The following is a 24,185-nucleotide window of genomic DNA, read 5'->3' on the forward strand; positions in this document are numbered from 1 at the left end:
GAACTTATTGGTGCTGAAATACCATACCTTAGTGCAATTGGTGCATTAATGTATCTTGCCAACAATTCTAGACCAGATATAGCTTTCTCAGTAAACTTGTTAGCAAGATTTAGTTCTTCACCAACACGCAGACACTGGAATGGAATTAAGCATATATTCAGATACCTTCGAGATGCGGGATATTTATCTGATCCCCATAAAGGTCGATCGCAAACAGGCTATTTATTTACATGTGGTGGTACAGCTATATCATGGCGTTCAACAAAGCAAACTATGGTTGCCACTTCCTCAAATCATGCAGAGATAATAGCCATTCATGAAGCAAGTCGAGAATGTGTTTGGTTAAGATCAATAACTGAACACATTCAAGAAACATGTGGTCTTTCTTTGACAAAAGACGCTCCAACAATATTGTATGAAGACAATGCTGCATGTATAGCTCAACTGAAGGGAGGATACATCAAAGGAGACAGAACAAAACATATTTCACCAAAATTCTTTTTCACTCATGATCTTCAAAAGAAGGGTGAAATAGATGTCCAACAAATTCGTTCAAGTGACAATTTGGCGGATATGTTCACCAAAGCATTGCCAACATCAACCTTTGAGAAAATGAGATACAAAATTGGAATGCGTCGTCTTCGAGATATTAAGTGATATTTTCATCAGGGGGAGCAAAATACGCGCTGTACTCTTTTTCCCTTAGTCAAGGTTTTGTCCCACTGGGTTTTCCTGATAAGGTTTTTAATGAGGCAGCACTCAAGGCGTATTATCAGATATGTGTACTCTTTTTCCTTCATTAGGCTTTTTCCCACTGGGTTTTTCCTAATAAGGTTTTAACGAGGCACATTTCTCGTGGACATCCAAGGGGGAGTATTATCAACCAAGTAATATCAACCAAGTAAAATGGTTGTCCACTTAAAATGGTGGATAGTCCATTTACTTTTTAAGTGGGTAAAATGCCCATTAATATTTTCCTCCACTTGTAAATATGGCTATAAATATAGCCTTAAACTTCAATGTAAAAACACACAAACACATAAAAGAAAGAATTACTATTACTCTCTCTATATTACTACTCTCTCTATTAATACTTTCTATATACATATTCTCTTGTTCTTCTTCCTTTATAAAATTGTCAAGTTAGTTAATTCATAACAGTTTATTATTTAATATAGTTATAATTTCACATAATTACGAATCGCGGCTACAGTTTAATCAAATTTGTTATTATACAAATATGGAGACTCATATACAAATCTGAAAGCGAATTTAGGGATTCATATATAGATCTCTAAAGCAAATTTGTATTTTCTTTTGTATTTGTATGTTTCGGGACTCATATATAAATTTGTGGGGGCTCATATACAAATATCTAAAGATTTATATTTGTATATAAAGCGAATTTAGGAGCTCATATACAAATTACTAAAGCAAATTTGTATTTGTATATACAATCTCTTTGAAAGCTCAATTTTATAATGCAGCAAGATATACAAACGAAAATTGGCATAGCAACTGAAATTATAGCTATGAAAAGTAATTAGGCAAACTACAGCTAAAAAGCCTAATTATATGTCTCAAGTCTTTGCTATTTTTGCAAATTTCTATATATCTATTGACTGATAAATTTCAAATGACGAAAGATTATTACTAAACAAAATACAACACGCTGCTTCTATACTATCTTATATCTCACTTTAACGCTAATAAAAACTTTAAAGAGCGAGTAACTTAAAAGGATTAACTTGTTCAAAAAAGAATAACATTTTTTTGCACTTAAAAAATCCTAAACATATAGCTTCTTTTTTTTTTTCATTTTATCATTAATAACCATGTTTTCATAACCATAGAAACATCATCAATTATTCAAAATGATAAGTTCTAAGTAGGGGTGTACATGGATTGAGTTGGTTCGGATTTTTTACAAATCAAACCAAATTATTTGTGTTAGGTTATTAAATCGTTAAACAAAATTAAATCAATAAAAGTCGGATTTTTCGATATCAATTTTTCTTGGATTTTTTGAGTTTTTTCGAGTTTCTCATAGTAACTAATGAAAAGCACAGAGCAGTGCTTCTTAAAAAGAGTTCTAGTAAAAAATATCAACATATAAGATGGGGGCAGAATACTGTTTGAAATTTTAACTTTATAATATAACTAAAATGTCAAATAGCCATAATGGAACCAAATGTTCTGCCAATTGACTTGATCACACATAAACAAAAACTAATATAGTTTCTTTTATAAAATTAAGCAACTACAGTTTTAGACAAAATGGGATGTCAGATGTCATTTTAATAAATATTTTTATGTATAGCATAATTTAAAAGTAGTATATCTATAATCGGGTCGGTTTGGGTTTGATTTGACTTTTTTTAGTTAAAACCAAATCAATCTTATAATGGGCGGGGATTTTTTCCAAACACCAAACCAAATCAAACCAAACACTAGTCGGATTTTTTTTCCGATTTGATTCGATTTGTCGATTTGGTGCGGTTTATCGATTTGCCCTGTACAACCCTTGTTCTAAGAATCAAATATTGAAGTCATCTTTTTTTTTCTTCATAATATCAAATTAAACATCTCCATATAAAATAAAATGTCAGAGTATGAGAAAGTATAATTGCCATAAATATACATCAATATGAATTGTAGTGGAATTGTTAGAACCCCTCCATCCTTAATTACAGTTTCAAACTTGAGCCTCTGGAAATGAAAAAAAATAATCATATTGGAAATACTGTTATTCAAAACAGATCATACAATGCATGAATCTAAATATAATCGAATTTCAATACGAGTATCAAACAAAGATTAGAAAAAAAAGTCATTATTATACAAAAGACAAAGCCATGAACTGAAATCATAATTGGTTTGTGTAATGGGTCAATCTTTTCATCGGTTTGTGTTGAGGAAATTTCAGAAGCTCATTAATTCATTTGTGAAGTTGTAATTGTACTCTGTCACACAGCATTCATAACCAATTGACTCAACAAGCACACCCCAAGAAAAAAATATAGACGGATTCAGAATTTGAACCTCGTTCAATTAAAAATAGCTTTTAAAAGTTCAATATCGTTTCTTAATATTAGAAATTGTGATGCAAAATTTGCTTGTTTGGTCGATTACTTTGAATTTACATTTCTTAATATCTATATAAAGAGAGTGTTTTCTTTCAAAAATTTCTTTACTTTCAAATCTCAAAATCGATTTCTGATCAATAGTAGAGATAATCAAAATTCTACAAGTTGATAAATTGTTTCGTATACGCATTTAAGATTTTTATATTGCCTCTAGAAAATCGAAGAATTAAAAAATTAATGAATTTGGACTAGAAACAGTAGATATATATTATTTTTTAAAATCACATGTACAAATATGATTTGAGCCATGTTAAATTTCACCTTTCTTTTACTTTTTAAAAACTTTCAAAATATTAATTATTAAAAATATAATAGTAAAATAAATTTAGAGATTTAATAGGATTAGATCAGATCTAATTATATACATTAGATTAATCCAAGTCAAAGTTTTTAATTTAAAGAATGGATTTTTCTCCCCTATCACTATATTTACAATATCATAAGGCTATCTAATGCCACCAATCATAATTCACATAATATTTATGTAAGCTAGGATTTCATCTATAAAAGAATTAGACCTATTTTTTTTATTTTTTTGCTTTCTCACTTGGTATCTGATGAAAATTAAATTCTCAAATTGTAAGACTTATTTTTTAACACATCACTTTCAATAAGATTTTTTGTTTTCATCTATAAGGGCTCAAATCCGAGAGAGCTGATTAAGGAGGGAATAATCTCAACTATCCACCACAATCAATTTAGATAAAAGAACGTGGCATGATAAGGATGGACATGAGATAAGTGGGAGCGGAAGGGGGATGAATAGTAGCATGGGGATTTTGGGTGGTGGGAGTGGGGTGGCTACGACTACGATTGAGTGGTAGGGTTGGTGGGTGCAGGCGCAGGGTAAGGTAGGGTAGAGGAGACGCAGGACGGGGAGGAGATGGAGTTTAGGGATTGAGAGGGAGACAATCATCATAAAATGTTATTTATGAAACTTATTTTTTTATTTTAATTTTATTAATTAAATTATTTTTATAATTTTTAAAGAACTTATTTTCTTTAAAGAAATTCAAAAAATATTTTGACCAATCAAATTTTTTAAAAATTAAATATATTTCAAATTAATATTATTTATTCATTTAATAATTATTTGTTGTCACCACCATACAATTAATGCAAATCAATATCATCCCACCTGTCTATACATAATAATTATATTTTATAGATATAACAATAGACACACTTCATTGACTTATTATCATTCTCCTCCATTTCCCTCCATTCACACCCTCCCAACTCTTTTTCATCTTTCAAGTTTCAATTCAACCATCACCAATTCATTATTAACATCAGTTCTTTCATAGTTTTGATTTTAAATACTACTATCACTTAAATCTCACGTTGTGAGATTTCACTTATTATTATTGTATTATCACTTAAACATAGAATTGGATCGCGAGGATGTGAATCAAGCAGATCGAGTCATTCTATCTGAACAAGTATATAATCTAACAGTTTTGGCTCAAGTGTTGCTTTTTTAGTTCAATCGAAAAAACCTCCATTACTCTAATGTAAGAGTTTGCATAACATTATTTTCAAAGCACGACTTTATATCAATAGTATCTTGATATTCATTATGATGTTCTTTTCCTGAATTAGAAATTCTTCTACAAACATTTTTCATAAGCTCAAGCAAGATTTGCATCGTCAAACTTGTTTCCTCGTTAATCCGTCATCCAAAAAAAAAAATGGGTTGCTTTCTTAGTTCTACTAAAAAAACACCGCCAAATTCTAACACTAAATTACAAACCACAACTACTCATAGATCTCCACCATTAACCCTTCCATTTCTTGAACAAAAAGAAGAAGTCAAAGAAATTCTTTCAGAAACTCCAATTATAATTAATAAGCCCATAAACCATAGTATTGACGAAAAAAATAATATTCTCGAAAAAAAATTCTCTCTCGAGAAAAATCAGTGCCATAATATTCATGATAGTCATGTTTTTAAAATTGCTAGGATTTTCAACCCTAAAGACGAACTATCTCGTGAACCTTCTGATATGTACAAAAAATTCAGCAGGAGCATCCGGGTCGGGTCGGATCCAAAGGAAATGGTCAGAGAGCCCATCAAGAACATCCGGGTCGGTTCAGACCCAAAAGAGCTGGTCAAGGAACTCAGCAGGAGCATACGGATCGGGTCAGACCCGAAAGATCTGGCCAAAGAACTCAGTAGGAGCATCCGGATCGGGTCAGATATGAAAGAGATTACCAAAGATCTCGGCAGGCATATTCGGGTCGGGTCGGATTCAAAAGAGATGATCAAAGATGTCCGGCAGAGGTCTCCGGCAAAGTACCGGAACAGTACTTCTCCAGCTAGAAGGACGGATCACTTATCCGGTTCGGGTCAGATCCGGAATAATTCTCCAAGCCGGGTCGGGTCAGGAAAGAATACGGGCGGGTTATCGAGAAAAGATAATGGTGAGAGTTCATGCCGGAGATCGAGGTCACCAGTAATATGTGGAGATCAAATTAACGGAGGAACGAGGAAGAGCATAAGTAGATGCCCATCGGTGAGGAAATCCGGTAAGTCGCCGGGAAGGGTAAGATCGGAATTGGGTGACCGGCGCCGGAGTCCAGCGGAAGCTGGAAATGGTAATAGGGAAAATAATAATAATTACAAGAGGTCTTTGACAAGTGGAAATAATGAAACTATTGAAAATCCACTTGTGTCCATGGAATGTTTTATTTTTATTTAAAGTAATAAAAAGAAATGTACCATAATGTTAGATTGGATATTTAATTAATCTATGTTTCCTGTTGTACATTTTACTACAATAGAAGTCATAATCTGTTTCATTTTGCTTGGTATTATTCTTATTATTCAGTTAAAAAAAATAACACATGTTTATATTTTCTTAATATAAAATTTTACAGTCACATAAATAATATGATATATTCAAGATTACAAAGCTAAAAAGTTTTTTTAGCTAGAAAGGTTATGAAATACTTTGTGCATCCAAAAGTACATGCATTTCTTTTAAGAAGTTTATGGTCACAAAATAGAATTTGAAAATTATCTCAATTTTTCATGTGTATGAATTTATGAATTGTTTGAAATATATGTGATTGACTCTATTTGGGCTAAAGTTGTATGCCTCCATTCATGACGATCTAGTAAATGATATTCATTGTTTTTGAAGGACAGTCGTTGCTTTTTTGAAGTTTATGGGTTACGCAATAGAAATTTAGGATTATCTCGACTTTTCATGTGTATTATCTCAACTTTTCATGTGTATTAATCCATAAAAATTTTAAAATATGTGTTATCGACTCTGTTTGTGTTCAAATTTTGTGGGTCCATTCTTGACAACCAAGTAAATGATACTCATTATTATTCAAGGACAAAAGTCACGGTTTTGGAGTTTATAGGTTACACAACAGGAATTTAGGATTATCTCAATTTTTCATGTGTATTAATTCATGAGTTTTTCGAAATATGTGACCGACTATCTGGTCTCAAATTTTGTGGGTCCATTCGTGACGACCTAGTAAATGATACTTATTATTTTTATAGGAAAGACATCACTCTTTGGAGCTTATTGGTCACAAAATATGAATTCAGGATTATCTCGATTTATCGTGTATATTATTAGTCCATAAATTTTCTGAAACATGTGTGATCGACTTTGTTTGTGCTCGAATTTTCTGGGTCCATTCATGACGATTTAGTAAATGATCTCATTATTTTTGTAAGAATAGACGTTCCTTTATTTGGAACTTATATGTCACGGAACAGAAATTTAAGATTATAACAATTTTTCATGTGTAATTAATATAATTTTTAAAATATGAGTGACCAACTCTACTTGAACTCAAATATTTTGGATTCATTCATATCGACCTGGCAAATGATCACTAATTTTAATGATACATTTTACCTGTGCAAAGAGTATTTTTTTAAAAAAAAAATGCATACACAATCAAACATTATCTTATAAAATAATAATTAAATGAAAAATGTATTTAACAAGGAGATGCATGTGAGATTTAAAGGGAAACTTGATGAGATCGCATTTATATATTGGACAGACAGTTAAGTGCATTGGGAAACTTTGACTAATATTGAATAGTTGTGATTTGTCAACGATGGTAGGATGAATATGATCCCTTATTTCTTAATTAAAATTTTCAAATTTTGAGAGTAAAAAAAATTGAGGCACTTCCTTCTTTAGTGAATCTTACTTGGACCGAATCAAGATTAATCAAGGCACAAATTTAGATATCGAATGTCATATGAGAATAGAGTAGAGCTAGAAGCTTGGATATTGATTTAGTTGAACTAATAGATTTTCCTCAAGTATTTTTGTATTAAAATAAATCATCAAACATATACAAATATTAAATTTAGAACCCAATTATAACACTTAAAATCGTGTTCTAAAATCCAATGTTAAATTCTGGCTCCGCCTCCAAAGAAAAAAAACAAAAAATAAAAATAAAAATTGTTACTTGTCACCATGGGGCAGGTTCACACTATGACTGGTAGCTTTTATGCCACCATTCATCTCAACAACCCACAAATGACCTAATGAAAGAATGAGAAAACATGGCAAGAGACAGAGCAGAGGCAATTACAATTTCGACAAAAAAAAAGAGCAACAATAACAACATATTCAGTGTAATCCCACAAGTACGATCTAGGGAAGGTGGTGGATACGCAGCTTTACCCCTATCATGTGAAGATAGAAAGACTATTTCTGAAAGATCCTCAATTCAAATAAATTGATAAGATAAGCATGGATTTAAAATTGTACGACTAATTTGTGCATTTGGCATAGTCATACGATTTTCAACCTTATAACAATACATGTATCTAACATATTCATACTTAACGATTTTTCACAAAGCGTAGACGAAACGTATAACAACAATTTTTGGAAAATCTCCAAGATAATACCTAAGTTGAGCACAAGCTAAAGCTTCTCTTGCTATTTCCTTCCCAAAGTTTTGGATCCAAAATTTTAAAAAATAATAGAAAACAATGACATGACTTAAAAGAACAACTTACTCTATTAACATAATATTCATTCATATTAGCCAGACGGATCGTCTTGAAGACAGAGGCCACCAGCTGAGCTAGAAAATTTCAATGCCTAAATGCTACGTACATTAAATTAAGGAGCCAAGGAGAGGGGCAAAAAAACCAATTGGTGAACTCCATCAATTTGGTATTTTCAATGTTTGTTGGCTTCAAATTGAGCTAGCTAGGATTGTGCATTTGATGAGTCCGAGTTCAAGAAACCGGGTAAGGTATGTTGTTGATGGGGAGGCCATGGATAGCGTTCAGGAGGACAGGGTACGGGAGCAGGATTGGCAATAAAAGTAGGGACATCTTCTCCTGGCATCAACACAGAAACTTCTCGAGCCTTCGTTGACACCTGAAGCATTAGCCAAGTCATAACATGTTATATAGCATATATAAATTGTTGAATTCTCTTGACACCAGATAAACTTCTAGTATAATCAGTATAATGTTCAAGATCAGATTGACCAATGCTTAAAGATGAAATTCCAACCAAGACATTATCCCTTTTTTGCGGAATCACTTCATCAGGTAATCAGCAATAACATTGTTGATAAATCTTTCAAGAAACTAATGAATTACAAACCAAGCAAACTAGACTTGATCATGTCATGTAACAGAATTAATAGTACTGAAGCAACCATCTTTCTGGATCGTAAAACATCGAGTTGATTAGATATCGAAACAACAAATCATAGATAAAATTAGAGGTCATCTTGATTATTGGGCACTCAAATGTAGAACAATAGTATTGGTAGGCTGACCCCCCCGTCAACAACGACATACCCAGTGTGATCCCAGGGGTCTGGAGAGGATAGAGTATATGCAGACCTTGCCCCTACCTTGTGAGGTAGAGAAGTTGTTTTCGATAGATCCTTGGCTCAAGAAAAACGTTAGACTAACCCCGTCAACAGGTTTGATATATATACATATTTTTTTCCCTCTATACCTAGTACAACTACGGAAGGAGCTAGGTTGGGTCTATATAGGGGGTTCGGGTGGAAAATTACTCAATTTATACATGATTAAAATTATTTGTTTTAGGTATATACAAGAGATGTCCAACCCCCTTCGGCTAGTTCGTGTGTTTACTTTTTTATATTTTGAACCCCCTCAGAGAAAAATGCTGGCTTCATGTAATGACCTTGAGGGTGATTTTCAAAAATTTGTACAAAAACGTGTGAACAGTAACACGCGTGAACAGTAACACGCGTGAACAGTAATTTTTGGGCAGAAAATGCCCCTTTCTTCCCATTTCAATAGTTTTCATCATTTGTCTGAGTTCTTGAACTCCTTGAGGTGATTTGAAAAGAGATTTTCGAGGCAAAGTGTTGGGTAAGTGATTTTTGACCTAAAACCTTCCTTTTTCATTAAGTTTTTGACGATTTTAACTCTTAAATTTTAGTTTCAAACCCCAAAAATCCTTGTTTCTTCCCTAATCCGAATTTAAGGAAAATTGTGATTTTCAACTCGTTTTGAGCTCTATTTTTATGGGTTTTTCAACCATGAGTTCCTTATTACCAATAGAATGGGATTGTTCAATAAATTTACAGATTTGACCCTTTTCGAAAATAGTTAATTTTTGGACCATTTTACCCCCGGTTCCAAAACCTATCAATATGGGTGTCATTGGACTCCTTGTGACGTGTATGTTTCATTGTTGATAGTGGGTTGTCATTCCGAGCACTGAATTCGAGAGTTACTTGTCCGGTGGAGGTATTCGAGTGCGGTTTCGGCAATTGAGGTAGGTTTGGCTATCTTTCTTTGAGATTGAGATGGGGTAATTAATCATTCATATGTTATAGACTTTGGGATGGGGTTGTAGTATGAGTTGAGAATGTTATATATATTATGATGTCCGTGTGGAGGCTTATTTATTAATGTGTTGCCGTGACGGGGTTTATTTGTATTACATAGCCCGTGTGGGGGCCTTATTTGTTATCTTATTTGCTTTGAGAGCATGTGAATTATGATTTGCCTAAGAGAGAGGCTTGAGTATATTATTTGACTTGTGATGCTGCCTGAGAGATTGAGTTGGGGTTTTGAGCATACTTGAGTATTGAAATATTGTTGAAAAAGGGGTGAATATTTAAATGAAAGTGTGTTCTTCCCGTTACTATTTATTGAGGGTGAATATCATGTGTAGGTTAAGTTTTGAGAACTTTGAACCTTATACCACATGTGAGTTGATTATTACTTCCATGCATATGTGTTTTGATGCATTCATCCTCATTCATCATATCATGAAACATGGGAAGTTGAGAAATATGGAAATTCCTTTTGAGAAAGAAAATGAAACACCTTTAAACCTTTGTATCTTGAGTCCCTGACCGAGGCAGTTTTCCGGCAGGGTAGTGGATGCATTGTGATCCCAACCTTTGTATCTTGAGTCCCTGACCGAGGCAGTTTTCCGGCAGGGTAGTGGATGCATTGTGATCCCAACCTTTGTATCTTGAGTCCCTGACCAAGGCAGTTTTCCGGCAGGGTAGTGGATGCATTGTGATCCTAACCTTTGTATCTTGAGTCCCTAACCGAGGCAGTTTTCCGGCAGGGTAGTGGATGCATTGTGATCCCTTGACCACGAGGAGGTGGCAAAGATAATGAGATATTGTGATTGAGTTATATGGTCTGCAAGACCCCCATGTGCCTTGCTTGGTAGCACAGCTCAGCAGGTGTATACGACAGTCTGTGCGACAGTCTTGATTCCACCGTACCACCACATCATTGCATCATCATATTGCATTGCATTGCATTGATATTTGTGCTGCTTGAATTATCTGGTTAATTGTGATTATGAGCTGTTATTATGGGTTTACTTTACTCGCGTCAATATATATATAAATTGGCGGCACCGATGCCGGAGTAGGACTTTTCTATATGCAGGTGGAAGCGTTCCTTAGTTTATTTCATAGGTTTGATTAATTCCTTATACTCAGTCAGCTAAAACCTACTGAGTACATGTGAATTGTACTCACCCCTACTTCTGTGTCCCTTTTTGATGCAGATACTAGTCGGGGTACCCCACGTGGCAGTTAATATTCTAGCGGATTGTGTAATTCTCAGATTAGTGGTGAGGTCCCAGAATTCGGATCGTCACTAGTCTATCTTTATTTTTCAGTCTTTTGTATCATTCAGAGACTTATGTTGTATCTTCAGATTCGAACCTTGTATTAGATGCTCTTTATACTTATGACACCAGGTTTTGGGATAATTTCTTCATTGTTTTTTTTTTTTCTTTTTATTTAAATCGTGGCATCACTTTCCCCTTTGGGAGTCTTGTATGAGTTTTATTTTTAGGGTTACACATCAGATTGGGTTTTGAGATGTGTGCCATCATGACCTCAGTTTTTGGGTCGTGACAATTGGTATCAGAGCACTAGGTTCACCGGTCTTATAAGTTAAAGAGCAGGGTGTCTAGTAGAGTCTTGCGGATCGGTACGTAGACGTCCGTACTTATCTTCGAGAGGCTACAAGATACTTAATAGAAGAAACTCTTTCCTTTGATTCCTTTCGTGCGAATTATTCATATTAAGTGTTGTATACCTCTAATCTATTCCTTCCGCATTAAAAGTAACTGTCGGGTTCGAAATAGCGGCTCTTGCTTAAGGATGATTTAGTGATGCCCATTCGAGCCTGATTATGAGTATGAAGATGTGGAGCAACAAAAAAAAAAGTATGGAAAATGGTCGGTTAGACTTTGACGGTTAGATTTCAAATTTTAGATATCTAATTAGCCCACTTTGGATTCCTTTGAGATCTGTGGTTCCACCTATGTCTTCTAGCATTGCTATGTTTACTTAGGAGCAAAAGAGATTTGGAGAGATTCGTCAGGGTATTGTCTCCCAAGTTTGAGGTTATCACTGTTGAGAAGGCTTATATCTTTTTGACCAAGTGTCAGGACAGGTTGTTCAAAATCGGGTATCTTGAAGGCACAGTGAATGTCTTATTTCTCTTTATAATTGCGGGAATGGCTAAGAAGTGATAGAGGTCTGTTCTTGCTCATAAACCTATCGGTCCTCCTATGATGAGTTGGGAGTAGTTTACTTGGGTTATTTTGTTATAGTGAGTTTGAATAAGGGGAAAATATGTGATTCTTCTTCTATTCAGCTAGGATCACAAGTTGTCTGCAATACACCAGTTTTAGTTGTTTGAGGTGCTTCATGGAGTACTCGAGGTGGTGGTTGTAGTGGTTCACAGGCTAAGGGTGACCATTAATTATGCTATGCTATACCAGGTAAATTTGAGGCAGAGGCCTCTGATGTGGTTATTACATGTATTGTTCTGGTTTGCCATCATTTTACGTTAGTATTATTTGAACTAGGGTCTACTTACTATTATGTGTTGACTTATTTTGATGTGGGTATTGATTATATGAGTGATCTTCTTGCTGTGCCCATTACTAATTTTACCCCGATAGGTGAACTTTTAGTGGTGGATAGAGTATATAGGGAGTGTGCAGTGATATGTTTGGGTAGAGAGACCCGAGTTGACTTGATCTTATTAGACATGCTTGATTTTGATGTGATACTGGGTATGGACTGGTTATCTCCTTATCATGCTATATTAGATTGTTATGCAAAGACCGTGACCTTAGCTTATCCCGGTTTACCTAGCGTGGTATGGAAAGGTAATCCGAGTTCATATCCTAAGGGGGTGATATCTTATATTCGTGCTCGTCGCTTGATGGATAAGGGTTGTTTGTCTTATTTGGCTCATGTACGTGATCTCACCACGGAGTCATCTCATATAGAGACTACGAGGGTGGTGAGAGAGTTTATGGATGTATTTCCTACAGACTTGCCGGGAGTTCCTCCTGACCGTGATATCGATTTTGTGATTGATTTGGAGCATGACACTAAACCCATCTCTATTTCTTCTTATCGGATGGCTCCGACAGAATTGAAAGAGTTGAAAGAACAATTGGAAGATTTGTTGAAGAAAGGGTTTATTAGACCTAGTGTATCACCGTGGGGTGCACCGGTTTTATTTATGAAGAAGAAAGATGGTACTATGAGGATGTGTATTGACTATCGACAGTTGAACAAAGTCACTATCAAGAACAAGTATCCTCACCCTCACATTGATGATTTATTTGACCAGCTTCAAGGTGCATCAGTGTTCTCAAAGATTGATTTGAGGTCGGGTTACCATCAGTTGAGAGTTCGGGAATCTGATATCCCGAAGACTGCATTCAGGACTCGTTATGGGCATTATGAGTTTGTGGTTATGTCCTTCGGGTTGACTAATGCCCCGGCTGCTTTTATGGAGTTGATGAACCGGGTATTTCGACCTTATTTGAACTCGTTTGTGATCGTGTTTATTGATGACATCTTGGTTTATTCCAAGAATGAGGCGGATCATGTTAGGCACCTGAGGACAGTCCTTTAGAGATTGAGAGAGGAGAAGTTGTATGCAAAATTCTCCAAATGTGAGTTTTGGCTTGAGTCTGTGACATTCTTGGGTCATATAGTGACCAAGGATGGTATTATGGTTGATCCAGCCAAAGTTGCAGCGGTTCGTGATTGGGTTAGGCCTACTTCGGTTACCGAGATTCGGAGTTTTATTGGGTTGGCAGGCTACTATCGTCGGTTTGTTCAAGGATTCTCTTCTATTGCAGCTCCATTGACTAGGCTAACTCAAAAGACCGTGGCATTTCAGTGGACTGATGAGTGTGAGGCGAGCTTTCAAAAGCTCAAGGAATTATTGTCTTCAGCACCTATTCTAGCCTTACCCGAGGAGGGCGTGGCATTTATTGTGTTTTGTGATGCTTCGAGAGTCGGCTTGGGTGGTGTATTGATGCAAAAAGGTAGAGTTACAGCTTATGCTTCTCGACAGTTGAAGGTACATGAGAAGAACTATCCTACCCACGACTTAGAGTTAGCAGCAGTGGTGTTTGTTCTGAAGTTGTGGAGGCATTATCTCTATGGAGTGCATTGCGAGGTCTATACTGACCACCGTAGCCTTAAGTATATCTTTTCTCAGCCGAATATGAACATGCGGCAGCGTAGGTGGTTAGAGTTATTGAAAGACTATGACATTACCATACTTTATCATCCGGGCAAAGCTAATGTGGTAGCGGATGCCCTGAGTCGCAAAGCATCTAGCATGGGTAGTTTGGCATTTCTTAAGGCTGTGGAGAGGCCTTTGGCGTTGGAGGTTCAGTCATTGGCTAGACAGTTGGTCCGACTGGATATTTCTACACATCATGGTATTTTGGCATTTGTGGAGGCTAGGTCTACTTTGATGGACCAGATTCGTACACACCAGTTTGAAGATGAAAAGTTGAGGGCCATTCGAGACAAAGTGTTGAGTGGTGAAGCAAAATCAGCCTCTCTTGATCAGGAAGGAGTTTTGAGGATTAATGATCGCATTTGTGTGCCCAAGGTTAGTGAATGGGTACGTATGATATTAGAGGAGGCTCATTGTTCCAAGTATTCGATTCACCCGGGAGTGGCAAAGATGTTTCATGACTTGAAACAACATTATTGGTGGTGTGGCATGAAGAGAGACATTATTGATTTTGTGGCTAAGTGTCTAAATTGCCAACAAGTGAAGTATGAGCATCAGAAACCGGGTGGTCCTATGCAAAGGATGCCCATTCCTGAGTGGAAATGGGAGCGTATCACTATGGACTTCGTGTCTGGATTACCCATGGCATTGGGTAAGTATGACTCTGTCTGGGTGATTGTGGATCGATTGACCAAATCAGCCCATTTCCTTCCGGTGAAGACTAGCTACAATGCGGATCAGTTAGCTAGGATCTATCTTCGTGAGATTGTTAGGCTGCATGGGGTGCCTATCTCTATTGTATCGGATCGGGGTTCAGTGTTCACCTCTCACTTTTGGAAGGCATTACAGCGTGGTTTGGGTACGCGACTAGAGATGAGTTCAGCATTTCATCCCCAAACCGATGGTCAGTCTGAACGGACTATTCAGGTGTTGGAGGATATGCTTAGGGCCTGTGTGATTGATTTTGGTGCCCGATGGGACCAACACTTGCCCTTAGCAGAGTTTGCCTATAATAACAGTTATCACTCCAGCATTCAAATGGCACCATTTGAGGCATTGTATGGTCGTAGGTGTCGATCACCCATTGGATGGTTTGATTCTGTTGCGGTTGATGCATTGGATACTGACTTACTTAGGGATGCTGTGGAGCGGGTACGTTTGATTCAGGGTCGACTATTGACAGCTCAGAGTCGTCAGAAGAGTTATGCTGATAGGAGGGTTCGTCCCTTAGAGTTCGTGGTGGGTGATTGCGTGTGGCTTAAAATATCGCCCATGAAGGGTGTGATGAGGTTCGGAAAGAAGGGCAAGCTTAGCCCAAGGTTTGTTGGCCCGTTTGAAATCCTGAGGAGAGTAGGTGGAGTGGCGTATAAGTTGGCCTTACCCCCTAAATTGTCAGCTGTCCATCCGGTGTTTCATGTTTCCATGCTTCGCAAGTACATACCGGATGAGTCTCATGTGATTTCTTATGATGCGGTAGAGTTGAGTCCGAATTTGACTTATGAGGAGGAGCCGACAGTTATTCTAGATAGGCGGCTTCGTAGACTCAGGACCAAGGAGGTCGCTTCGGTCAAGGTGCAGTGGCAGCATCGGCCTGCTGAGGAGGCGACTTGGGAGTTAGAGTCTGATATGCAGGCTCGATACCCTCAGCTTTTTGAGACCCCAGGTACTTTATTTTATCTTATGTTCGAGGACGAACATCCTTTTTAGTGGTGGATATTGTAATGACCTTGAGGGTGATTTTCAAAAATTTGTACAAAAACGTGTGAACAGTAACACGCGTGAACAGTAACACGCGTGAACAGTAATTTTTGGGCAGAAAATGCCCCTTTCTTCCCATTTCAATAGTTTTCATCATTTGTCTGAGTTCTTGAACTCCTTGAGGTGATTTGAAAAGAGATTTTCGAGGCAAAGTGTTGGGTAAGTGATTTTTGACCTAAAACCTTCCTTTTTCATTAAGTTTTTGACGATTTTAACTCTTAAATTTTAGTTTCAAACCCCAAAAATCCTTGTTTCTTCCCTAATCCGAATTTAAGGAAAATTGTGATTTTCAACTCGTTTTGAGCTCTATTTTTATGGGTTTTTCAACCATGAGTTCCTTATTACCAATAGAATGGGATTGTTCAATAAATTTACAGATTTGACCCTTTTCGAAAATAGTTAATTTTTGGACCATTTTACCCCCGGTTCCAAAACCTATCAATATGGGTGTCATTGGACTCCTTGTGACGTGTATGTTTCATTGTTGATAGTGGGTTGTCATTCCGAGCACTGAATTCGAGAGTTACTTGTCCGGTGGAGGTATTCGAGTGCGGTTTCGGCAATTGAGGTAGGTTTGGCTATCTTTCTTTGAGATTGAGATGGGGTAATTAATCATTCATATGTTATAGACTTTGGGATGGGGTTGTAGTATGAGTTGAGAATGTTATATATATTATGATGTCCGTGTGGAGGCTTATTTATTAATGTGTTGCCGTGACGGGGTTTATTTGTATTACATAGCCCGTGTGGGGGCCTTATTTGTTATCTTATTTGCTTTGAGAGCATGTGAATTATGATTTGCCTAAGAGAGAGGCTTGAGTATATTATTTGACTTGTGATGCTGCCTGAGAGATTGAGTTGGGGTTTTGAGCATACTTGAGTATTGAAATATTGTTGAAAAAGGGGTGAATATTTAAATGAAAGTGTGTTCTTCCCGTTACTATTTATTGAGGGTGAATATCATGTGTAGGTTAAGTTTTGAGAACTTTGAACCTTATACCACATGTGAGTTGATTATTACTTCCATGCATATGTGTTTTGATGCATTCATCCTCATTCATCATATCATGAAACATGGGAAGTTGAGAAATATGGAAATTCCTTTTGAGAAAGAAAATGAAACACCTTTAAACCTTTGTATCTTGAGTCCCTGACCGAGGCAGTTTTCCGGCAGGGTAGTGGATGCATTGTGATCCCAACCTTTGTATCTTGAGTCCCTGACCGAGGCAGTTTTCCGGCAGGGTAGTGGATGCATTGTGATCCCAACCTTTGTATCTTGAGTCCCTGACCAAGGCAGTTTTCCGGCAGGGTAGTGGATGCATTGTGATCCTAACCTTTGTATCTTGAGTCCCTAACCGAGGCAGTTTTCCGGCAGGGTAGTGGATGCATTGTGATCCCTTGACCACGAGGAGGTGGCAAAGATAATGAGATATTGTGATTGAGTTATATGGTCTGCAAGACCCCCATGTGCCTTGCTTGGTAGCACAGCTCAGCAGGTGTATACGACAGTCTGTGCGACAGTCTTGATTCCACCGTACCACCACATCATTGCATCATCATATTGCATTGCATTGCATTGATATTTGTGCTGCTTGAATTATCTGGTTAATTGTGATTATGAGCTGTTATTATGGGTTTACTTTACTCGCGTCAATATATATATAAATTGGCGGCACCGATGCCGGAGTAGGACTTTTCTATATGCAGGTGGAAGCGTTCCTTAGTTTATTTCATAGGTTTGATTAATTCCTTATACTCAGTCAGCTAAAACCTACTGAGTACATGTGAATTGTACTCACCCCTACTTCTGTGTCCCTTTTTGATGCAGATACTAGTCGGGGTACCCCACGTGGCAGTTAATATTCTAGCGGATTGTGTAATTCTCAGATTAGTGGTGAGGTCCCAGAATTCGGATCGTCACTAGTCTATCTTTATTTTTCAGTCTTTTGTATCATTCAGAGACTTATGTTGTATCTTCAGATTCGAACCTTGTATTAGATGCTCTTTATACTTATGACACCAGGTTTTGGGATAATTTCTTCATTGTTTTTTTTTTTCTTTTTATTTAAATCGTGGCATCACTTTCCCCTTTGGGAGTCTTGTATGAGTTTTATTTTTAGGGTTACACATCAGATTGGGTTTTGAGATGTGTGCCATCATGACCTCAGTTTTTGGGTCGTGACACTTCACCACTAAGTACAACGTGAAGGGAATCGAATTAAAACCCTTTCACCATATATCGCGGCTGCCAAATCAGTGAGCAATATTTTCAAAAGAATATCACAAGGGGCTAACCAGATATACATCTCTTCAGAATTGGTACATGGCATATGGCTGAAGACATTTTGCTTCCCCCTCCCCTACGACATTGATTTAGTATTAAGAGCACATCTTGTGATGTGTGAGTTAAGGGAATATCAGGAGTTTCAATCGGACTAATTAAAGCATACTATTTGAGTAGCGAAGGATAAAGGGACGAATACTGAAAAATATGCTTGTTATGCCAGAATAAGGATCTTATTCTTCCATCATATCCTATCTATAGCCAAGTTTGTATTGATTCCAAGGATTTGTACGTCTTTCGAGATAAACTTTCCTCTATGTAATTTAGGTAATACTCCATCTCCTTTCAACACCTTTACTCATCATATTGTCACATGTACAGTCCGTTGTATCCATAGGTCAAGGTATCCATAGGTCAAGGTAGGACATGACCAAACCATATCTTCTCTCATTTTATCCTCAATACGTGCGACTTGAACTTTCTGGTGAATGTGGTCATTTTCAATCTTGTATAGTCTTGAATGACCGCAAGTCCATCTTAGATTCGCAATACTCATCTTATGGATATGATTTTGGGAGACCAAGGAAGAATACAATAGTGATTATTGGTAGCTCTATTAGCTCTAGGGTGCAATCAGAAAGCCTGTAGGCGGTAGAAACACAATCGGAGACAACACCGGTGATTACTCAAATAGTTCATGCAACAACCACCCGGGGTTCATGTAACCACAACAAGTATCCTGGATGATCAGGAAAATTTTTGGAAGCAAGAGATCAATTGAAGTATGTGAAGAATACATGTAAGAAAAACTGCAGTTTTGATAGGACTCATCTATTTACTTATATGTGTGGTGTAAAGCAGAAAATGAAACAAGAGATCAATCATATCGGATGAGGGCATTCTCCCATAGCAGAACTTAGAGAAGGATCAGAACTTTAGGCAGGGGCCTCTTTCGATAGAGCTAACGCCTAAAGCAGTCATTCATTAATCCACCCTCGGTATACTAAGAAAAGCATTTCCGTATAAAAGAAAGGCTACTGACTTGGCTGATTCAACTAGGGAAAAAGGCATCCATTCAAACTGTTCTCATTTCTATGTTGACACCACGAGAAACCAACGTCGTTGGAGCCTTCCTCTCTATCCATTCCTTTTTCATAATCATGAACGTTCCTAGATTGTTGTTTTACTATGAAGATATGGAAGAGACTGTCAGTGCAAACTCAACATTTAAGCAACAAAGAGTAATTAATATCATGTTTACACTCATCGGATTTAAAAAAGTCCTTCACCCCTTATCTTCTCGTCTATCTTTTTTATCTTCTGATCGTATCGCCAGCCTTCTTTCAAGCCCTACTTGAAAGGCTTGATTTCTTAAGAAAGTTTTTTCTTTATTAAGAGTCCTTTAAGAAGCTAAGCTTCTTCAGATAGTAAGATTCGTTTAACTTCATACCTCTAAGCGCTCGTGACTATCCGATAATAGTAACTTCCTTCTAGACTGAAAAAGGAATGCAAACTCGACATTAAGCACGAATCCCTTGAGTGCTTCGGCGGCACATAGCAGCCGGTTCTAATTGCATTCACCAAGATGGTCCTGCTCGCTCAACGAAACAAAAAGTTTCAGCAATGTTGAAACTTCTTGGGGTTAGTAAATTACAGTTCTTTGTAATATAAGATCAGCTAAAGGAGATATCAAGATACTGCTGCAGAACTACTTTGTTACTACTTAGCTTCAGTGTCCTGATTGTGTTTATATTAGCTGTGTTATAAATACTAGAAAAGCCCTGACTCAGGGGCGGAGTTCGAGCTTTGCCTACGGGGTTTGGCAAAAACCTTGTAGCCCACAAGTGGGGTCTAGAGTTGGTAGAGTGTACGCAGACCTTATACTTACCTTGTGAGGTAAAGAGGTTGTATCTAATAGACCCTTGGCTCAAGGAAAAACAATTCAAAGCAGTTTGGAAAAAGAAATGACGGAAGTTAAGAAGCCATGACAAAATTCTATAGAGAGCATGACAAAGCAATATGAAAAAAGGAGCAGTAACTACAACCAATTATACTACGATAATCCAAGTACAAGAAACAACAAACACTAACAAAAATCGAACGACAAGAAACTACAAGAGCAATACTACAACTAAGCAATTTGTATTTGTAGCTTTTATTTGTATTTAAAAAAATCAATCAATGTATAAATAATTTACCAAGAAACTAATAACCTACAAATTCTAGAATCCAGAACTCATAAACTGAAAATCCTAGTTCCACCTTTGAGCTAACTGTGATTATTTACTTGTTGATTAACAACTACAAGGACTCAGAGACAACATATATATTATTTACCAATTACCCTCATAGAACAACTTTCTTTATGACAATTCCAAAAAGTTTAGAGAAAAACATTTTTCAGCAGCTACTATACATATGGAATAAAATAACAACAATTTACTGAACTAAAATTCCAGCTAAAGACACTTACTTTGGGTGTTTGATATCCAAGTTTTCCATTGAAGCTCATCTGAGACTCAATGTCACCAAGATTCCGGCCACCAGATGTCGATAAAGCCGGTGAATTGGGTCTGAGAAACCTCTCAAAAATGGCCATGACAAGGAACATAGAAATAAGAATGGCAGTGGCAACAAAACCAAAAGAAACAGCATTAACAGAATTGTCAAAATGAGTCCAATGATCATCTTTTGTTATGTACATTGGTGATCCACTTGGTGATGGTGGCCAACCCCACCCCTCTTCTTCTCCCATTCTTTTTTTAAACCAAAATCAAGAACCCAAAAAAGGTCAAAAACCAATCAAAATGATGTCTTTTTACACTCTTTCTTTCTTTTTTTTCCAAAGAAACTGGGAAGACACTAAAGGTATTATAATTGCCAAATCAAGAACCAAAAATGTCAAATAGCAACCAAGATCTTATCTTTTTCACTCTCTTTTTTGGCAGAATGACCTGGGAAGCCTTATATATGGCTCAGATTGTCAAATGGACCCCTCTGCTCCACAAAGTTTCAACCAAGAACTTAAAATGTCAAAAACAAATCAAAATCAAGTCTTTTTTTACTCTTTTTTTTCCCCAAGAAACCAAGAAATTGGGAAGATAGTTATGGTATTACAATTACCTCACCAAGGATTAAAAATGTCATATAGCAACCAAGATCAAGTCTTTCTAACTCTTCCTTTTTCAAGATAATGGGAAGATAATTTATCGTATTATAATTACCAAACAAAGAACTAAAAATGTTCAAAACCTAGCCAAGATCAAGTCTTTTTAACTCTTCTTTTTTCAAGAAAATCAAAAAATTGGGAGGAAGTTGTGGTAGTTTTATGAGCTTTTCAAGATTTTGACACCCCTATAATTAACAAAATGCAGCACTAAAAGAGTTTTAAAAAAAAAAAAAAAAATTATGTCCTCTTTTATTTTTCAACAATTTGGGAAGACACTTGATGGTAGTTTTATGATCTTTTCAAGATTTTGACACCATTAATATTTACCAAAACAATAACTAAAAATGTCAAGAAACAAGATCATGTCTTTTATACTCTTTTCTTTTTTCAAGAAGCTCAAGACATTGGAAAGACAGTTATGGTGGTTATATGAGATTTTGACACCACTTACCAAAACAAAACAAGAACTAAAAGTGGTCAAAAACCAAGAAAAATCATCTTTTTTTTTACTCTTTACTTTTTTCAAGAAACTCAAGAAATTAGCAAGACAGTTATAGTAGTTTTATGAGCTTTTCAAGATTTTGACACCATTACATAAAAAGGAACAAAGTACTAAATACTAGTCAAGACATGAAGAAGAAAGAAAAGAAGAAAAAGTAAACATGAGGGGTTCGGGTTTTTTTTTTCACTTTATAGGTAGACAGAGATGACATGAATTTTTTTGAATAAGAAAAGAGGACTTTGGGAGAAATTTGAGCTGAAATTAAGACTCTGGTGCACTGCAGCAGCCAAATCTCAAGATTGTCCTTTTCCTTAGCTCTTTTTAATGTATTTTATTTACACTATTGAAATGAATATCTGTATCTGTTTTATATTACATATAAAAGAATCATTTCAATAACAGAGGCGAAATTAAAATTTAAATTTTAAAGGGATGATTAAGTATATGAGATAGGATATTTTATAAAATTATTTTATTTTATTTTTTTTATGAAAAAATAATTCCACCATTTTAGTATTAAGGGTAGAATAAAATATTCTTGGAATTAGCTAATAGATCAAATAAAGTTAATCTCATATTTTATTCTGAAATTAATATTCTTATCTTACGTACCAAACAATTCTCTAGGTTTTGGATTCTAAAAAACGGCTTCAAGTATTAGTAACTGAGTTTTTAAAAATTATTTTTGTGTGTATCTTTTAATAGAGATATAAGGTTTAGACCAATTCATTTGAGTTTTGTCGAATTCATATGTTATTACACTATCTCCGTCTCTAATAAAATTGATCAAGTAAACACATGTGTCCTACGTGGTATAATACAAACTAGTTCGAGTATATCTCACATGAATTGATATGTAGGATGTGTGAGTTTATTTTTTTAATTTTATACAAATTTAAATGTCTACTTATTTACACTCAAAATTAAAGGACATATATGTTAACTAAAACTAAATTAAAGGACAAAATTATATATTATGCTTAAAAAAAAAGACACAACTTCATGGACGGAGGGCAAGAGCGTACCACACACGCTCTATTATTTTTCTTCAATTGATAAGCAACATTAAAATTATTTTTTCATAAGGAACACAAGTGGTGGCATTGGGGCTAATGGGCCCTTTGAACATGGCCCATTGGTTTGCCTTTTCAAATCAAAGTTCATCACACATGGCCCAGCCCAATAACTCTTGTGCTTTTGTCTAACTTTGAAGAGACTCCTCTCCTTATTCACTATTTTTGCAAATTAATTTGAAAGGACTTGAATTTCAAAATGAACAAGTATATTAGGGGTGTTTATGATTCGGTTTGGATCGATTATTGATTAAAATCATAACCAAATTAATTTAATCATTTTTAAATGTCTAAAACCATAATCAAATCAAGTAAATTAATAACCACCAGTTTGGTTCGATTTTTTGGTTTATGACTAGCCGGGACAATTCAAATATTCTCTCTCTACATTCTTCAAATTTCTTATGAAGCTCTTTTTTTCTCACGGCTCACAAGGGCGAACTTTGCTGCATATTGAGGGAAAGACATATTGATGGCAAATCAGGTGAACCAAACTTGCAACGCAATTTAGATTTAAGAGAACAAGTCAAACAGAGGTTCCAAAATATAAACAACTGTGTCCATTAAAATGAAAAAATTACATATTTAAATTAAACTAACTAGAGAATCCATAATATAATCAAAAGTACTTCGACCATCTTAAATTAATAATTAAAAGGTATAAATATCTTTAATTATTTATGAAAAGCTAATATTATACATATAAATAACTATACATTTTATGTATATAATTATCGGTTTGGTTCGGTTATTTATTCGGTTATTTTTTACTATAACCATAACCAAACCAAATATTATCGGTTTTTCAAATTTAAAACCAAACCAAACCAAATGTCGTTTTTTTTATTCGATTTGGTTAAATTTTCGGTTTGATTTTGATTTTAACCAAAACTGTGAACAGTCTTAACGTATATAATTCTAGAAAGTTCTTTTTGACAGTCTAGATCTATTATCAATTTTTTTTAAAATCGTACTTTGAATTAATTTAACTTTTTTTTACTTATTTATACAGTATAATTTTTTCAATAAAGAATAATCAATTCATCTCCTTATATAATGGTGGATCACCAAAGGGTGGATCGAAAAAGGTTCATCCCCTTATAATTTCACACTCACATTTATGGTATGAAAATTAAAATTCTCATTAATATCACTACATTGTAACTTTTTAACCTTTGTTATAAGGAGAGAAATTCACACGTAAAAACTTATCTA

At 35.7% G+C, this 24,185-nt stretch overlaps 2 protein-coding genes across 3 annotated transcripts; one reads left to right on the plus strand and one right to left on the minus strand.

Annotated features, from left to right (window-relative positions):
* The first annotated feature begins 4,348 nt into the window (after window positions 1–4,348).
* LOC129894420 (uncharacterized) lies at window positions 4,349–5,885 on the plus strand. 2 transcript variants are annotated; one of them, XM_055970113.1, is made up of 2 exons: window positions 4,349–4,660; window positions 5,170–5,885. In XM_055970113.1, exon 2 carries the CDS (start codon window positions 5,204–5,206, stop codon window positions 5,846–5,848), a length of 645 nt encoding a protein of 214 aa, XP_055826088.1. In that variant the 5' UTR covers window positions 4,349–4,660; window positions 5,170–5,203; the 3' UTR covers window positions 5,849–5,885. The 2 variants fall into 2 exon arrangements, with proteins under 2 accessions (XP_055826088.1, XP_055826087.1); XM_055970112.1 differs by having other exon boundaries at window positions 5,173–5,885.
* A 2,117-nt stretch (window positions 5,886–8,002) lies between these two features.
* LOC129896424 (uncharacterized) lies at window positions 8,003–22,250 on the minus strand. Its single transcript, XM_055972323.1, has 2 exons — window positions 20,700–22,250; window positions 8,003–8,530 (listed from the first exon to the last, which is right to left on the minus strand). The coding sequence occupies exons 1-2, from the start codon at window positions 20,979–20,981 to the stop codon at window positions 8,357–8,359; spliced, it is 456 nt and encodes a 151-aa protein (XP_055828298.1). The 5' UTR covers window positions 20,982–22,250; the 3' UTR covers window positions 8,003–8,356.
* Window positions 22,251–24,185: the final 1,935 nt, after the last annotated feature.

The sequence above is a fragment of the Solanum dulcamara genome, chromosome 7 (genome assembly GCF_947179165.1).
Source record: "Solanum dulcamara chromosome 7, daSolDulc1.2, whole genome shotgun sequence".
Classification (NCBI taxonomy): Eukaryota; Viridiplantae; Streptophyta; class Magnoliopsida; order Solanales; family Solanaceae; genus Solanum; species Solanum dulcamara.

Excerpts from the sequence above, each read along its gene's own strand:
- LOC129896424 (XM_055972323.1), bottom strand. The coding sequence starts at position 20,981 with ATGGGAGAAGAAGAGGGGTGGGGTTGGCCACCATCACCAAGTGGATCA. Across the intron at positions 8,531-20,699 it reads TTGGATATCAAACACCCAAA|GTGTCAACGAAGGCTCGAGA; the intron begins GTAAGTGTCTTT and ends CTAATGCTTCAG.